Source organism: Mus caroli, unplaced genomic scaffold, assembly GCF_978045245.1.
Source record: "Mus caroli unplaced genomic scaffold, Mus_caroli_1 scaffold_1, whole genome shotgun sequence".
Lineage (NCBI taxonomy): Eukaryota > Metazoa > Chordata > Mammalia > Rodentia > Muridae > Mus > Mus caroli.
In genome coordinates this window covers 170,272,334-170,289,226 of record NW_028227256.1, presented here as the reverse complement: position 1 = coordinate 170,289,226, position 16,893 = coordinate 170,272,334, and the positions used below count along the sequence as shown (strand labels likewise).

The following is a 16,893-nucleotide window of genomic DNA, read 5'->3' as shown; positions in this document are numbered from 1 at the left end:
CCCATTTATTTTATTCTTTTTGCTAAAGAAGGAAGAAATTTTCTGAAAGGAAGAGACTAACCTCTGTTTGTTTGGGTTTTGTTTGTCTTTTTGGTTTGGGGGCGGGGGCATTTTGTTGTTATTGTTGTCTATCTGTTTTTCTATGGGGCTTTGGATGTCCTGAAACTCACTCTCTAGACCAACCTGGCCTTGAACTCAGAGAACCTCGACCTCTGCCTCCTTGGTACTAGGATTAAAGGAATGGGAGGTCCACCACCACTAACCTGGGTTCCATCTGGGAAGGGAATAGGTGCGAAGAACTCCATCAGTACAGTGATAGACGTTTTCAGGTACCCTTATAGTCACAACCACACCCACCCAGCCAAAATGCAATTAAACAAATACCAAATAACCGAAGTGTATGGGATACTATAACTGAAAAAAATATAATTGACAGAAATAGATAGCTGCTTCGGATCCTTTTGAATAAAGTATTTTAAAAAAATAATTATCACAATGCAGTAACAATTAGTGAGAAAAAAAAAGAGAGACCAAGAATTTGAAAGAGAGTGGGAGGGACAGATGGGGGCGTTTAAGGGGTAGAGAGGAAAGAGTATTAAACACAATTAGCACATAAAAGTCAAGGCGCTTAGTAAGAGCCTTGACTCTTACTAAGGCGGGTCAACAGAAGAGCTGAACGCATCATTTAATTGTGTATATATATATATATATTTTGTATGTAGGTGTTAGTATGAATGTGAAGGTCAGATGACAACTTGCAGAAGGAAATTGGTTCTCTCCTTCTACCCCGTGCGTGGGTCCTGGGGGTTGAACTTGGAGGTCGAACTTGTGTCGTCAAGCTTTTCAACCAGTGCTCTTGCCTACTGAGCTATCTTGCCAGCCAATATTGTACAGTAAGGGACGACTGTACATCACATGGGGCAGTTTTTATTTTAACTGAGAACTGCACATGTAGCTGCATGTGAAACCACTAACAGTGAATCCAAACTATTCATTGAACCCAGACCACGTACCACCAGAAGTTATTCTTTGTATGGGGCAAGGCTTCTTTAAGTCCCCCCCCCCTTTTCTCCTGAGATATCGTTATACAACTTTACATACTAATGAGACCGAAGAGCTCATTTATATAAAGAGCTAAACCTTGGCTAAATATTTGATATTACACAGCAATATTTTTCAGAGTTGATTGATCAATGTTTTTTTATTATCAATCACCAGTGCTAACAAAGTCATTTCTTGCCAATATGCAGTGCAAAATAGCAGAAGTATGTTTCAAAGATTGCTGTAAACATTATCCTAATCTCAAGCCAAAACTCACTCAGTTTTTTTATATACAATTTTAATGGAACCCAAGGCATCAAACATTCTTGCACAATGCAATCCAAAATTACAATACTTCCACACCAAGGAATCATGGGATGAGAATATTAGAGGTCATTTTCTTCACGTTTCTATAAGAACAGAAAAGTTTGTTTGTACAGTGAAAACACCAAATGAGGGAGCGGCAACTCAGCAGTAAAGGAACGCGCTGCCCAAGCCAGAGGGCCTGAGCTCTCAACCTCTGGGACTCCTGTGATAAAAGAGAAAGACTCTCACAGGTTGTCCTCTGACCTCCACACAGGCACTGTGCCATGTGCATGCATGCAACACACACATACACACAGATACACACACACACACACACAGACATGCACACCACAAACTGAGCTACAGTATTTCTGGCAACATTTGTTGCACCCATACAACAGTGCCAAGTGGGCATGGCGTTTGTTTAGAACCAAGGCTATAGAGAAGCTGCATGACAGAACAGGAGTGGGCACTGGCAGAACCCTGATTCATTACATGCTTGATTTCAAACAAATCTTTTGTTCTTTTACACTAAGAACCTTTTTATTGTTGCCCGTGCACTCGCACGCAAGTGCACACACATACGGCCTTTTGGCCACACGACCATTTATAGGGTGGCCACATACAGTTTGAAAAGCTAGGATGTAGAGCACCTCACTTTCATTCTGGCTCTTGCTACTTTACAAGGTAGAAGGCATTAAACAGAACAGGAAAGTACAGAAGGGGGCAGTGAATTTGTACAGTCACACAGATGTTAGATGAGGACTCAGTATTCACACACAGAGTTCATCTCTAGAAATAAAAAAATAAATTCAGTATTGGCCAGTAGCTGAGCCTCAGTAGAGCTGGAAATGTCAGCTCACGGCTCTCAGAGAATGCAGAGACAAGAGAATCAGCACACGTTATAGATCATACCAGTACAGAGCAAATTCTAAACCAGTAAGGGCTATGTAGCTAGGCTACATACACACATTACTGTTTCGATTTGATTGAGCCACCTAACTGGAGTGTCGTCCCTAGCCTCAAAGTCACAAGACCATGCATACAAAGACTTCGTTCTAACTTTGCTGTCTGATCTAAATTCTCTCTGTGAGCAAACCTGCTCCAGTCATCCTCACCCAGGTGGAGGGAGATTTGTGCGTTCTTGGTTAGATCTCTCATGAGCCCATTATGATGCCAGGCCTAGGCTGTCGCCATAGCACCCAGAGGACCCAGGGCTGGGAGCACCAGGCCTGCCCAGAAGCTCACTCTGACCTCGGCTCCCACTGCACTTCCCACCTGCTGAACCCCTGCATCTTCATCATTTAGGTACCTGGGTACCCTTTGTGCCAGTCCCTGCTCTTTACCTCACCCTCTCATTCAGAGTCTAGACTCACTCCACTTGGTGCTTCCTTCTCCAGCTTTACCACTCAGACTTGCTCCCTTCTTCACCTTTCCTTTCCCAAGCTTATAGATAGCCCTCTCTACCTTCCCACTCCTTGGCTGACCTTTGCTCTTTCCATCACACTGGCCTCACCACCACCACCCCCAACTCCTCAACTCCTCCCCCCACTCACTCCCATACCCCCTTAACCCTCTTTTGCTTTCTTCCCACCGGTTGAGCAGAGCCAGCTATACCTAGAGATCATATTATGGAGCCTGGAAAAGAAAAGGACTTAGAGGACCCTGGTGAGCAGAATCAGAAACCAAGACCCAGCACAAGGTCCTCAACGACAAATAGACAGCCGAAAATGAAAAGAAAGAAGAAAGATTTAGAAGAGCTGAAGAAGGAAGTGGTTATGGTGAGGATGCCCAAAGCAAACTGCCCTTGAAAGACCCTTCAGCCTTTGCCTGATGGCTTCCACATCCTACCTGAAGAAGAAGCAAAGCATGCTTCCAGGGCTGTCCCCTCCAACCCCCTCCTTCCTCCCTGCACAGGACCCGAGGTCATCGTCTCACCTTAATGAGTATTCTGTTCCCTCAGGATGATCACAAGCTAACGTTGGATGAGCTGAGCGCCAAGTACTCTGTGGACTTGACCAAGGTAAGATCTGCCTGAAGCAGGACAGAGGTCCTCAGTGACTTGAGGCCACTAACCAGGGCAGTGCAGAAGCTGAAAGTGACCCCCACTCTCAACTCCAGATCCAACTGTGTACCTCTTACCTTCAGCCCTGCAAAGCTCCACACAACTCTACTTGGAAAAAAAATGGTGGCGGTAACTATCCGAGAAAGTTGTGATGGTGTGAATGGTTGGGAATATGCCTTTTGTCTTGTCCTCTAGACCTGTTTATACTCTTAGGACTTATCAAGGGCTCCAAAGAGCTTAGGTAAAAATAATGTTATTGGTATTTGCCATGGTAAAAAATTAAATTGGCAAATTTTAAAAGTATTTCTGAGTTCCTTTATAAAGAGTAGTGGCTGGGAATGTGGCTCAGTGGCAGAGCATCTTCAGCCTGAGTTTGATCCCTAGAGTCATGAAAGAAGAGAAGGACAAAAAAGGTTTATTATAAACTAACAGCAATAATTTTTTTAACCAATTAACTATTTTTCCAAAAAAATTACTGTCATCTTACATTTTACAAATCTCTTTAATACCTAACTTTCTTTTATGTTTGTTTTCTTGAGACAAGGTCTTACTATGTAGCTCTGATTAGCCTGGAACCCACTATTATGTAGATCAGGCTGGCCTTGAACTCATAGAAATCCACCTGCCTCTGCTGGGATTTATGTATGCCACTACACCCAGCATTTAATTTCTAGTTTTCTAATAGAAAAATCTGAATTCTCATACCTTTTGATAGTAAATCTACTGGGATGTATCATGACATCTTTGGAAAACTTCAAGTGTTATCTTTCTATTAGTGTGACAAAATATCTGAATCTGTGGTGTTTGAACAAGAAGGGTCCCCATAGATTTGTATTTGACTACTTTGTCCTCAGTTGGTGGAACTTCTTGGGAAGAATTAGAGGGTGTGGCCTTGTTGGAGGAAATGTGTTACTGGGGCTCTAAAGTTTTAAAAGTCCAGCCATCCGTAGTAAGCTCTGTCTGTCTCTGTCTCTCTCTCTCTCTGTTTGTCTGTCTCTCTGTCTCCCTTTCTCTGTCTCTTTCTGTCTCTCTCTCTCTGCCTTGTATCTGTGGATCAGGGTGCAAGCTCACAGCTACAGCCTGCCTGCTGCCATAATCCCTGCCATGATGGTCATGGCTCTAACCGTCTGAGACTGTGAGCCCCAACAAACACTTTGCTGTGTACGTTGCCTTGGTCATGGTATCTCTTCGTAGCAATAGAACAAAGTAACTTAAGACAGAGACAAACAATGTAAAGGAGAAAGGAGTCACTCTAACTTGGAGCTAGGAGGATTCAGGCCAGGGTCTCTTGGCTCCACTGCTCACGCTTCATCTGTGGGGAGGAAGGAAGCCACGTGATGGAACACAGCTGCTGACTTCATGGCAAATAGGAAGATGAGGGGAGAATCCCAACATACCTTTCAAGGGCACCTCCCAGTAGTCTAGTTCCCCCCCCCCCCGAACTCTCCCGACAGCACCCTCACAACACCACCATCAGCTGGGCGTCAGGTAATTTGGGGAATATCTAAGAGTCAAACCATAACATTTACCATACACTTTTTTTTTTTTTTTTGAGGCAGGGCCTGACTATGTAGATCAGGCTGTCCTGAAATTTGGTGGCCAATCATCCATTCCTCAAGGATGAGTAAAGATGACAATGATTTAGTATTGTTACTAAAAGCTTTAGACTCTTGAGAGAATATTGAAGCCCCTTAGGTCTTTTTGAAGACAGGCTAAGGGAATGCCTGATAGGCTCTGGTAGATTCTATTATCACATAATATTAAGGAAAAATCGCAGAAACGCATGCATAAGGCCAGAATAAAATCCATACATTGGTGTCTTTAGTTTGATTTTTCCCTTGTTTCCAATTTGGAAAGCCAAAGTGTGAAGGCCAAGATGTTTCCAGCATCATGGATCATAGCCCCAGTTAATCTAGTACATTATAATCAACTCTATATGTTTGTTTCCCAACTTGAGCTCCCTAAAAATAAGGAACATTCTTGAATTTCATTCATTCAATTGATTGATTATTATGAGCACCTAAGTTTATGTGTGGAGGTATGATTGTGCCACTGCGTGCACACAGAGGTCAGAGGACAACTTGTGGAATTCAGTTCTCTCTACCATGTGAGTCCAAGAATTAGACTTAGGTTGTCATGCCTTGCTGCAACCACCCTTCCCTTGAGATGGCTGTCATGCCATCTCAGAGTCCCTTTGGGTGGAGACCATTCCTATTAATGATGATATTCTCAGCTCCTATCACATGACCAAGCCACAAGATAAAATACTCAAGTTCAAAAGGTTTGTAAACCAATCCACACACAAATGCGCAAACAAACGAAAAAGCTCTCTATGAGTAAGCATGCTAAATGAAACCCCTTCTACAATACAAATTCTTATAGGAAAGAATCTTCAGAAGGATCTTCCACAGCTGCTTTGGGGTAGACCTATCCTGAGGCTGTAACCAGTAGGTCCTCTCGCTGTAACTGGTTCTTTTTCACAGCTGCCTCTACATCCTTATTTCTTCTCCACACAGGGTCTTAGCGTCGTAGAAGCCCAGGAAATTCTGTTTCAAAATGGACCGAATGCACTAACTCCTCCTCCAACCACTCCAGAGTGGGTCAAATTCTGTAGACAACTGTTTGGTGGCTTCTCCCTCCTACTGTGGACTGGTGCCTGTCTCTGCTTCCTGGCCTATGGCATACATGTAAATTATTACAAAGAAAACGCCAACAAAGATAATGTGAGCTTGCTCCCTCCCCCCCAAACTCCCAAATTCTCCTCACCTGAATCCCCAATAGTTCAGAAGTTTCTGGGGAAGCTCTTGATCCATCTTGGTCTCCTGCAAACTCTATCTAGAAAGCTTCTAGTTTAGCTCCCTAAAAGGCGTTATTCTACCAGTCTACTCGCCAAGTGGCCATCACAGTGTTTCTGCAGTCCCTCCCTTCCCCTTTTGAAAGATTTATTTACTTATTTAATGTATATAAGTACACTGTAGCTCATCTTCAGACTCTAGCTGTCTTCAGATACATCAGGAGGAGGGTAAATGGTTATGATCCAACATGTAGTTGCTGGGGATTGAACTCAGGACCTCTAGAAGAGCAGTCAGTGCTTTTAACCGCTGAGCCATCTGTAGTCCCCCATTTCTTATTCAGAATGCCAACCTCTTCATCTCTTGCTTTCCTTGGCTCATTGTCCACCTCCTGCCGATAGAGGGAGAGGAAGATTCTCATTCTCTAGGAGTTTTCTGACCACTCAACATTAGGTTAGGTCTTCATTACCAAGGAGCCGAGGGGGCCAACCCTTCCCAGATCCTCCTCGACCCTCAGTCCCATGACTTCCTCCAGCCAGAGGAAGTTGTTCCCTTGGCAATCTATCTGAGGATGCAGAGGGAGAAAAGGATGTGCTAATGACACTTTCTCCATCTTCAGCTGTACCTGGGGATTGTACTATCTGCCGTGGTCGTCATTACTGGCTGCTTCTCATATTACCAGGAGGCCAAGAGCTCCAAGATCATGGAGTCTTTTAAGAACATGGTGCCTCAGGTAGGTAGGACTTGTGTGGGAAGAGCTAGTGAGAGGAAGTGCAGATTGTGATGAGTTATATAATCGCTCATTCACTGGGAGACTGTCACACACAGTGGGTGTGCTGAGTGAGGCTGGAGATGAGGAGCCTGGAAAGTACCAGGAAAAATGGAAATCAAGCTCCGATGACAATAGCCACAGACTGTGTCACTGAAAGTGACAAGGAAATGAAGAATGACCTTCCACAACTTAAATAAGGACATCTACTGAAAACGAAGCCACTGGGGAGGCTGACATTAAAGGCAATGTATTTGTGGAAATGTTCCAGTTTTTAAAAAGCTAAAAGGATATGGCGATATGAATATTCTGGTAAATATATGAGTCCTGGGCCTGATGCTATGTTGGGAAATAATGCCTTAAAGAAGCATTTTGGGTCAAGTGCCAAAAGCTGAAATGTATGCAGTAAATGTGAGCATTGCATTAAAATCAAACCACTTGAGACAATCACTGTGCTGTCATAGAAAAGAATAACCTAGGGGCCAAGAGATGGATCCGCAAATAACAGCACTTGCTGCTTATGTTGGCTAATTTTATGTCCATTCGACACACCCTAGCATCACTTGGGAAGAAGGGATTCAGTTAAGAAATATACCAGATTGACATGTAGACAAGCCTGTGGTATGATTGATGTGGGAGGCTCCAAATCACTGTGGACAATGCCACCCCTCAACTGTGTAGTCCTGGGTGTGACAAGAAAGTGGCTGAGCAAGCCTAGGGAGAGCAAGCCTGAAGCAGCACTCCATGGCCTCTGGATAATGGACTGTGATGTGGAATGTTTAAGTGACATAAATCCTTTCCTCCCAAAGTTGCTTTTGATTGTGGTGTTTATCCAAGCAATAGAAACGGTAAGAATCTGTTTTTGCAGATGGCCTGGGTTCTGTTCTCACATCCTGATGGTGGCTTACAACCACCTGAAACTCCAGTTTCAAAGGATTCTCACCTTCCTTCTCTTCTGCCCTCGCAGGCACCGGGCATGAACATGGTGCATATCTACATACATACATATGTATATATGTGCACACGTATATATGTGTATACATGCATATATATGTATGTATAGATATATATATATAATAAATATTTTTAAGAGAATGAAGATTACATAATTCTTTGAAAATGCACACACAAGTGTTTAGGATAAGCTACCATGACGCATCTAACTTTGAGACAGGAAAGGATGAAGTAACTGAGGTGGACAGTTAGTGGGTGAAGGCAGGTGGAAGTTTTATAGGTGTGCTCGTCACTATTCTTACTATTGAAGCTTTTCTGAAATTTAAATTTTATTTTTTTTAAATTGAATGTTTTTAAAGGTATCTGGAAATAGTATGACAGCAGATTGGAGTTCCTAAATACAGGACTAGAGGCTTAAAAAACAAACAAACAAAAACAACAACAAGTCTCCCAACTCATGCAACAATATCACCATGTTCCACCCTTGTACCCTAGGATGTTCTTCTCCTGCTAATGTCAACTTGATTTAAACCTTTCTTTGAGTAAGAGTTTTGACTGGGATCTTAGAGTTTATCAGGTGGCACTGGTTGCCTAATATACCACCCAAACATGACTTTTGTCACAGTTCTGTGTCTGTGCTGCTGCTCTGGTCTAAGCTGGCTTCAGCTTGCTCTAGGGAGAAATAGAAGATAACCTTATTCACTCCTCGGTTGAAAGGATTGAGATGTTCGCAGCTCTTGCTTGTTCATGGGAACAGAGGGGTTCCCAGGAACAGCAGGGCAAACCTTAACAGGAACAATTTTTTTAACTAATTTATTTATTTACTTTACATCCAGATCCAAAGTTTCCCATCCCTCCTCTCCTTCCGGTCTTTTCCCTCTTCCTTCCCCCATCGTCCGCTCCCCCCCCCCCTTTGTCTTCAGAAAAGGAGAGGCCTCCCTTGGGTATCAAACAGCCTTGGCACATCCAGTTGCAGTAAGACTAGGTGCATCTTCTCCAGTCGAGGTTAGATGAGGCAGCCACTCAAGGGGAAAGGTCCCAAAGGCAGGCAACAGAGTCAGGACAGCCCCTGCTCCCACTATTAGGAGTCCCACAGGAAGACCACAACTATAAGATATGTGTGGAAGGAAGGCCTAGGTCAGACTCCTGCAGGCTTCCTGGTGGTCGATTCTGGCCCCTTTGGGTCCAGGTTAGTTGATTCTGTGGGGTTTTTGGGGGTGTCCTTGACCTCTCTGGCCCCTAGATCCTTCCTCCCCCTCATCGGGATTCTCCAAGCTCCACCAAATGTCTGGCTGTGGGTCTCTGCATCTGTGCATCAAATAAATTTTTAAGCCTTTATTCTTATCATTTCTGCTAAAATCTTCTGGGCCAAAAATAAAAAATAGATTACATGGTCAATTCTACATTTAGGGACAAAGAGATAGATTCCACCTCTTAATGGAAAGGCCATCAAAGTCCCATTGCAGAGATTCTGCAGACAGCAATAGTAGACCTAACACAGAAGGACAGAGATGGAAGTGGGGAGGGTTGGAGCACAACCAGGAAGTGCAAGAGGCTATATAACATTATCTTCCTACAGCAAGCTCTGGTGATTCGAGATGGAGAGAAAATGCAAATCAATGTAAGAGATGTGGTTTTGGGAGACCTAGTAGAGGTGAAGGGAGGAGACCAAATCCCTGCTGATATCAGGGTTATCTCTGCGCAAGGATGCAAGGTGAGGAGATGAGGAAAGCTATAGGAGGGAGGCTACGGCAATGTGTGGCTCTAAGGCACGGTGAAGATCTGGGCTTGGTCTTAATCCAATCTTCTTATTCAGAACCTTGAGACAGTGATGAGAGTGGTTTGGGGGAAAGAAGAGGAGGTTCTAGGAGTACAGATATTTATCTCTGCATGTTAATGACATGATGGTTCTGACAGATAAAGTGGTGCTGCCTTCATACATGAATCTGACCTTTGTCCTATGACTGCCTTTTAACCTCTCCTTCCCATCCCAGGTAGACAATTCCTCCTTGACTGGGGAGTCAGAACCCCAGTCTCGCTGCCCTGATTGCACTCATGAGAACCCTCTGGAGACACGGAATATCATCTTCTTCTCCACTAACTGTGTAGAAGGTGAGTATAGTATATCATCTGCAGCCCAGGCTCAAAAAAAGAGGTGGAAACACATGGCTTTTAAAACCTTCTGTTTTCTAAAGGTTTCAGGGTAGGAAGACAGTATCAAGGTTGGCTTCTCCATCACTCAGGTGCTTAATGACCTCTGGGGGCGGGGATGGGGGGGGTCAAAGACATCATTTCCAAATTTGCATACTGTTGATACAAAAACTGCTACCCATCGATTGCTTATGGACTAAAATGACATAAATATAAAATGCTTAGCACAGGGCCTATTACACGGTAAGCATCCTGAAGTTGTTGACAATGGTTTGAACTGGTGGAGAAAATGGTTTATGTGTCAGAAATAGCACAGAATGGAGGGACGTTATCCATCTCTGCCAGGTCACTCTTCTACTTCCTTTTACCTTCCAGAGGAAGCTACCGACACTGCAAGCTTGAATTATCAGAGGTGTCCCTCAAACTCTGCCATTCAAACACTGGCTTTGTCCCTTGAATGAAAGAAAGGCACTCCTGAGCCAGCACTCACATCCTTCTTTCCTTTGCCCTTTGCCCTTAAGGAAACCCAAACATACTCCAGAGTCTACTTGCAAATCATCATTAATGCTTAAGATCAAATGTCTTAGTGTCTGAAGATGGGTGCTTTCTATGGAATATATAAATGTATATAACTGTAGTGTCAAGCACTATAAACATTTTTTTGTTCTGACTCTCACAATGTCACACACAAAACTCTATGAAGTTTCTATTACTATGAAGTCCATAGAAATTACACGCTCACCATAGTTTAGAGTAAGACCCAACAGAGAAGAGGGAGATTAGAGATTCTAATGAAAGTCTGTCTCCAAAGCCCACGCTCTTGCCTCCACTTCCCACGCTGCTCTACACGGAGTGCTAACGACCTCTCCTCATTAAATTGCTTCATTTGAAAATATCTTAATAAGAACAATAATGTTCAATATACCCTAAGGGAGAACCCAACCAGAAAGAAATTATATCATTTGATGTATACACAATTATAAAACATAATTATTGAATGTACAGAAAAATACAAATTAGCAAGATTCCTCTTTTTTAAAAAAAATGCTGTATTTTAGCTGTTATGTTTTAGGAGAAAATTTGCTCAGGTTTATCTTTCTGAAGTAGGTTTTTTTTTTTTTTTAAAGGGTGTTGATCGCATCAGCTCTTTTTTTTTTTTTTTTAAAGATTTATTTATTGATTATATAGTACACTGTAGCTGTCTTTAGACACTCCAGAAGAGGGAGTCAGATCTCGTTACGGATGGTTGTGAGCCACCATGTGGTTGCTGGGATTTGAACTCTGGACCTTTGGAAGAGCAGTCGGGTGCTCTTACACACTGAGCCATCTCACCAGCCCCTGAAGTAGGTTTTTCATCAGCTAAGTCTAGGCTGCTGACAAGCGGGTTAGGCAAGAGTTGGTGAAGGTACTCCAGCTGAGAAACAAGGGTCTATCTGAGAGAAAGGGGGATTTAATAGAAGACAAACAAAATCCTAATGTAGCCAAGAGGGTAGAACTAGCTAGATAGGCTAAGGGATTTTGTTTTGTTTGTTGAAATATCTCAGGTCTTGTTATGTAGCTCTGACTGTCCTGGAACTTGCTATGTAGACCAGGCTGGCCTTGAACTCACAGAGATCCCTATGCACCAGCTCCCGAGTGCTAAAGTTCAAGAAGTGTTCTACCATGCCTGCCAGGCTAAGTTTTGTACAAGTTGCTGCGTAACTTGTAGACACAAGCCTTTGCGTTAGACCAGTTTCCCCTTTAACCTTCAACCCAGACCAATTTACAAATTAGTCACACAAATACAGCTTTATCCTTGCCCCCAGCTGTTGTTACTGTGGTCCTTGATAGGCAGTGGCACAAACCCCTCTCTTTGTGTTCCCATTGCTTCCAGGGAACCTGACCTCTCTCTGATGACACATGCAAGGTGCACGAGGGAAGGAACAGTCTGTCCTGAGACACAGGATATTTGCCCTTATCAGTTTCTTCCGGTTTGATGCTAACCTGCTCCATCTCCAGACACACAGGGAGCATTTACTACATTTAATCATTTCTAGCTCGATATGTGAACGGAATGGATTTAAATGACACTGTAGCCACCTTGCCCATCTTATCAAAAATATAAAATCCTTTCATTAGCTTTCAGTCATTTTATTACTTTCCTAAAGGCTTAGAGAACCTGTCAACCAGTTCAAAGGTTGTCTGCAGTGTGTTTTACATTGTGACCCTTGCTAGAGTCTCCTTCCCCATAATACTGGCCTAATCCATCCAAGAACTCTACTCTTAGAGTCTTTTTTAAATAGTTTTGTGTGTGTGTGTGTCTGTCTGTGTCTACATATGTGTCCTACATATACTCAGGAGCCCAAGGAAATCAGAAGAGGCGATCCCTCAAACTACAGTGAGAGACGCCTGTGAGCCACCGTGTAGGTTCTCAGAACCAAGTCCAAGTTGCCTGCAAGAACAGTAAATACTCTTAACCACTGAGCCATCTCTTCAGCTCCATGTGCCTTGACTGTTGCTGCAGGCAATCTTAGAACTGGAGACCACCAGCTACCCCGCGCCCCTGTGTTTGCAGGATCTGCTCCTACTGAGTCACATGTATGATTTTACACTGACTCTCTAATCCTTTATTCACTGGAATAAAGTTGAGTGTCTACCATACATCCAACCTTGTTCTAGGCTTTTTCAGAAATATTTGATTTCACAGCTTTGTGGGTTCTTTGTTGTTTCTCCTCCTCCTCCTCCTCTCCCTCCTCCTCCTCTCCCTCCTCCTCCTCTTCTTCCCTTCCTTTTCCTCCCTCCTCCTTTTCAGCCTCTCAAATACTGTGTTTCTAGGTATAACTCACAGCATCTGCACTGTGCTTCATCCCATGTTTAATAAGAGGAAGCCATCGTCTTAGGAAGCATGGTACTTTATCTTGGGGTGGGGGGAACTACTTGTTTAAAAAAGTTGATGGTTCAGCCCTGTGCCCTTCTGCTTCTGAGATGAAAGTTCCTTCCATGGGTTTCTGTCCTTGGTCATTCTCTGACTTGAATGGTAGAAACAACAGGCTCTATGGGGCAGCAAAAAGAATGGTTTTAAACAATCTTGTTTCAAAGTTGTGGGTGAGTGTCCTGTACCATGTGTGAGTAAAGTCAACCACGGTGTCCTTCTACATAGGGTGCAGAGCTGGTGGGGGCAAAGGCCCTGGAAAGGCTCAGGGCACAGGTGTTATGGCTGGTGCCACCCAGCAGAGGTCAGACTAGCTCTAGTCAGAAAAGCAGGGAGGGGGCTCCTCAAATAGTGACACTGAGGACCGGAGAGGTCTTTGTTCTGAGGGAGCACTGTGGGGTGCTTAGCAGCGTGTGGCTTGCACCCTTCCTTTTCCTGTCTGCACAGAACCCTAGGTCTTACTGTAGAGATTCCCCATCAGTTCCCCATAACTCACTCAGTCAAAGTTTGACACGAACTACCTCAAAATAGCATCAGATGAGAGCTCAGTCCCATGAGGCTCTTCCTACTCCAGTCTCTAGTCCAAGTAATAGGCTGTCATCCATACTTCTGACAGGGTGGCTGTGAACTGCGATTCCCAGGACTTTTTCCTTAAGGCTCTCGGAAGTCAGGGAAGCACGTGGCCTACATTTTGCACTCATTGCAGATGATAGGAGACAACTGAACAGGCAGATAGGAGACACACACAGGGCCTGGGATGTGGGCAGAGATGTGGAGTTTCTGTATCCTGAGTATGCGATCCTCCAGACATCTCCATGTGTTTGCCAGGCTGGAAGCTCTCCAAACACAGTTGTCTTGGCTTTTAGTGGATGTTTTATTACATAGACGTGACTGGTTATATCATTTGCCATTGGTAATCAACTCAACCTTCAGCCTCTCTCTCCATCCTGGATGTTGGGTTGTAGAGCTGAAAGCCTACCCTGTAATCCCATAGCTGGTTCCCCTGGCAACCTCCTCATCCTGTGGCTACCCAAGAGCCCACCAAGAGTTGCCTCACTAAAGCAAAAGGTTCTCTTACTACCTAGGGAATCTATGGAATTTAGAAGCTCTCTGTCCGATATTTCTATCACGCCAGAAACTATAAAGTGTCAAGAACCTACCATGATAACAAAAGATTCTCCTAGCAAAACAACCAAAAGATTTTAGAAGTTCAATGTCAGTAACTGGGGTGGTGATACCAGCCCAAGCAATCCTTTTTCTACCACAGTATGGAGTTATAGCGTCTTCCTTCATTCACAGGAACAGCTCGGGGTATTGTGATTGCTACAGGAGACTACACAGTAATGGGCCGGATTGCTTCCCTGACATCAGGCTTGCAAATGGGCAAGACCCCGATTGCCACCGAAATTGAACACTTCATCCATTTGATCACAGCTGTCGCGGTCTTCCTCGGCATTTCATTTTTTTGGCTCTCGATTATCTTGGGTTACACCTGGCTGGATGCTGTCATTTTCCTTATTGGTATCATTGTGGCCAATGTGCCGGAAGGGTTGCTGGCCACTGTCACTGTGAGTAAACAAGAGTGGGGAGGGGTGACCTCTGGGCAGACAAATGACCCCAGGGAAAGGAAGTGTCCCTACTAACACTTGTTGTTAAGGAACATCTGAAGTGAGGGGTATCCCTGAGATACATAGAAACATCAGAAGCAATTTAGTTCCCACGAGCACTGCACTGCCTTCCTCTACCTGTGCCTCTGTGACTTCTCTGTCCCCTCCGTGAAAGAGGAAGCAAGATGCAACAGAGAAAGGATCGTGCTCCAGTCTCAGGTGCATTGGCTGTTAAACTTGGCCAAAGCACTTAAGATCATCGGGCCTTGTGCATTTGTTAGTTTCTAGAGCAAGATTAATTTAGGATTACAGAATTCTACCAGAATGGACTTCAAGGCCACTTAAAATCAACCTTTGAGCCAACACTGGAGTCCTCTATAAAAATCTATGGAAGATAACTGTGGTTTGTTTCTGAGGGTGGCTGACATAGCTCCTTTGTCTCAGCCCCATCTTGTTCTTAGCTCACTTTAGTTAAACTGAGCAGAAATATGATTCCCTGTTCCATCCTGGTTTTCCCAACCAGAGTAAGTTGGTTCTTTGTGTCCTAATGGCCTAAGCCCTCCACCCCCATGACTACCATCATGCCCCTCAGATTCTCCAAGTAATTCCTATTCCCTTAACCATTCTTCCTATGACACCGTCTTGGCTCTCTGTCTTACTGATAACTTGTTTGGGAAACTTGTTGCTCTAGTTTTGTTTTGTTTTTTTAAGATTTATTATTTTATGTATGTGAGTACATTGTAGTTCTCTTCAGACACACCAGAAGAGGGCACCAGATCCCATGACAGATGGTTGTGAGCCACCATGTGGTTGCTGGGAATTGAACTCAGGACCTCTAGAAGATCAGTCAGTGCTCTTAACCACTGAGCCATCGCCCCAGGCACCATATTCTGGTTTTTCTATAGTCATCTTAAAATAGAAATAAGGATAACATTTAGGGTGTGTTAGGACTAGTTTTAAAATGCTAGGAACTAAGGATATCGTGTAAATAAATTGTAATTCCATAATTGGGATTCTATACTTACCTATCCACAGCACAATAGTTTGTTAATTTTTAAAAACCACTTTGCTTCCATTTATGATTTTAAAACAAATGTTCTGGTTTATATGAATTCCCGGGGGCTTTTCAGTACTGTGACATCTTTTCCCAATGTCATTATCATTCCCTTCTGCCCAAACTTTTCTGACACTATTGGCAAGATGCCCTGTCCATACATAGCACTGTATACCACAGTAAAACGTGACCCAGCGATGTGGTCCTTGTAGAGAGCGGATCTGAAAGACAGGGAGGGGTCTGGGATGGAAAAGAGGCTCCTGAATGAAAGCTCTAAATGTGTCCCGGGGAAGGAGCCTGTGCTCTGTGAAGGAGTGAGGCGCACACTGAAAACTCTCGCCATAGACCATTTCCTCAGCATCCCTTACGGAGATCACAGGTGGGATTTCTAAAGACCGAGTTAGAGTAAAAGGGAAATAAAAATAATCAAATTTCCAAAGCAAAACAACCTGACCAGTCTCCACCTCGATCCATTCTTTCCCCTCTCGGTGGCCTTAGGTGTGCCTGACGCTGACAGCCAAGCGCATGGCTCGCAAGAACTGCCTGGTGAAGAACCTGGAGGCCGTGGAGACGCTGGGCTCCACATCCACCATCTGCTCAGACAAGACGGGCACCCTCACCCAGAACCGCATGACAGTGGCTCACTTGTGGTTTGATAAGACTGTATATGAGGCCGACACCAGTGAGGAGCAAACCACGGGTAACAAGTGGCCCTGGTTGCCAAGAGCAGAGGATTTGGGGTGGGAAGGTTAGGCGATAGATGATGCCAGATAAACAGGAGAGAGCAGGAACGTGGACAGAAGCGGGAGTGTGGGGGCCATAGGAAATATCACGCCGGGCGGTGGTGGCACACGCCTTTTTTTTTTCTTTTCGGAAAACCAAAACGAAAGAAAGAGAAGAGAAGAGATACCATCTCTGTGCAGTGTTTCGGTGCGAAGGAGAAAATGAATAACCCCTGCTTTGTTTGTTTGGCTGTCAGCGCCTTATGTAGCTGAGAATGAGCTTGACCGTCCCAGTCCCCTGACTGACCTCCCCCTCAACGTCTAACCCCTTGTTTTAAACTTCATGTGTTTATAGCTCTTCCTCTTCTTCTTCTTCTTCTTCCCTAGGGAAAACATTTCCCAAGTCCTCGGACACCTGGTTTTACCTGGCTCGAATCGCTGGCCTCTGTAACCGGGCCGACTTTAAACCCCATCAGGAGTCTGTTCCCATAGCTAAGGTATCAAGTTGAAGTGGAAAGAGG

General features: G+C 44.2%; 1 protein-coding gene across 1 annotated transcript in view; it reads left to right on the top strand.

Annotated features, from left to right (window-relative positions):
• The first annotated feature begins 2,558 nt into the window (after positions 1–2,558).
• The window catches only part of LOC110291780 (sodium/potassium-transporting ATPase subunit alpha-4), a 35,182-nt gene continuing 20,847 nt past the window's right edge, over positions 2,559–16,893 (top strand). Inside the window, exons 1-10 of the mRNA XM_021159049.2 lie at positions 2,559–2,655; positions 2,953–3,128; positions 3,311–3,370; positions 5,929–6,135; positions 6,824–6,937; positions 9,507–9,641; positions 9,922–10,039; positions 14,289–14,557; positions 16,149–16,350; positions 16,760–16,869. Coding sequence (XP_021014708.1) covers positions 2,979–3,128; positions 3,311–3,370; positions 5,929–6,135; positions 6,824–6,937; positions 9,507–9,641; positions 9,922–10,039; positions 14,289–14,557; positions 16,149–16,350; positions 16,760–16,869 — 1,365 coding nt within the window. The 5' untranslated portion in view covers positions 2,559–2,655; positions 2,953–2,978. The remainder of the gene's footprint in view (positions 2,656–2,952; positions 3,129–3,310; positions 3,371–5,928; positions 6,136–6,823; positions 6,938–9,506; positions 9,642–9,921; positions 10,040–14,288; positions 14,558–16,148; positions 16,351–16,759; positions 16,870–16,893) is intronic.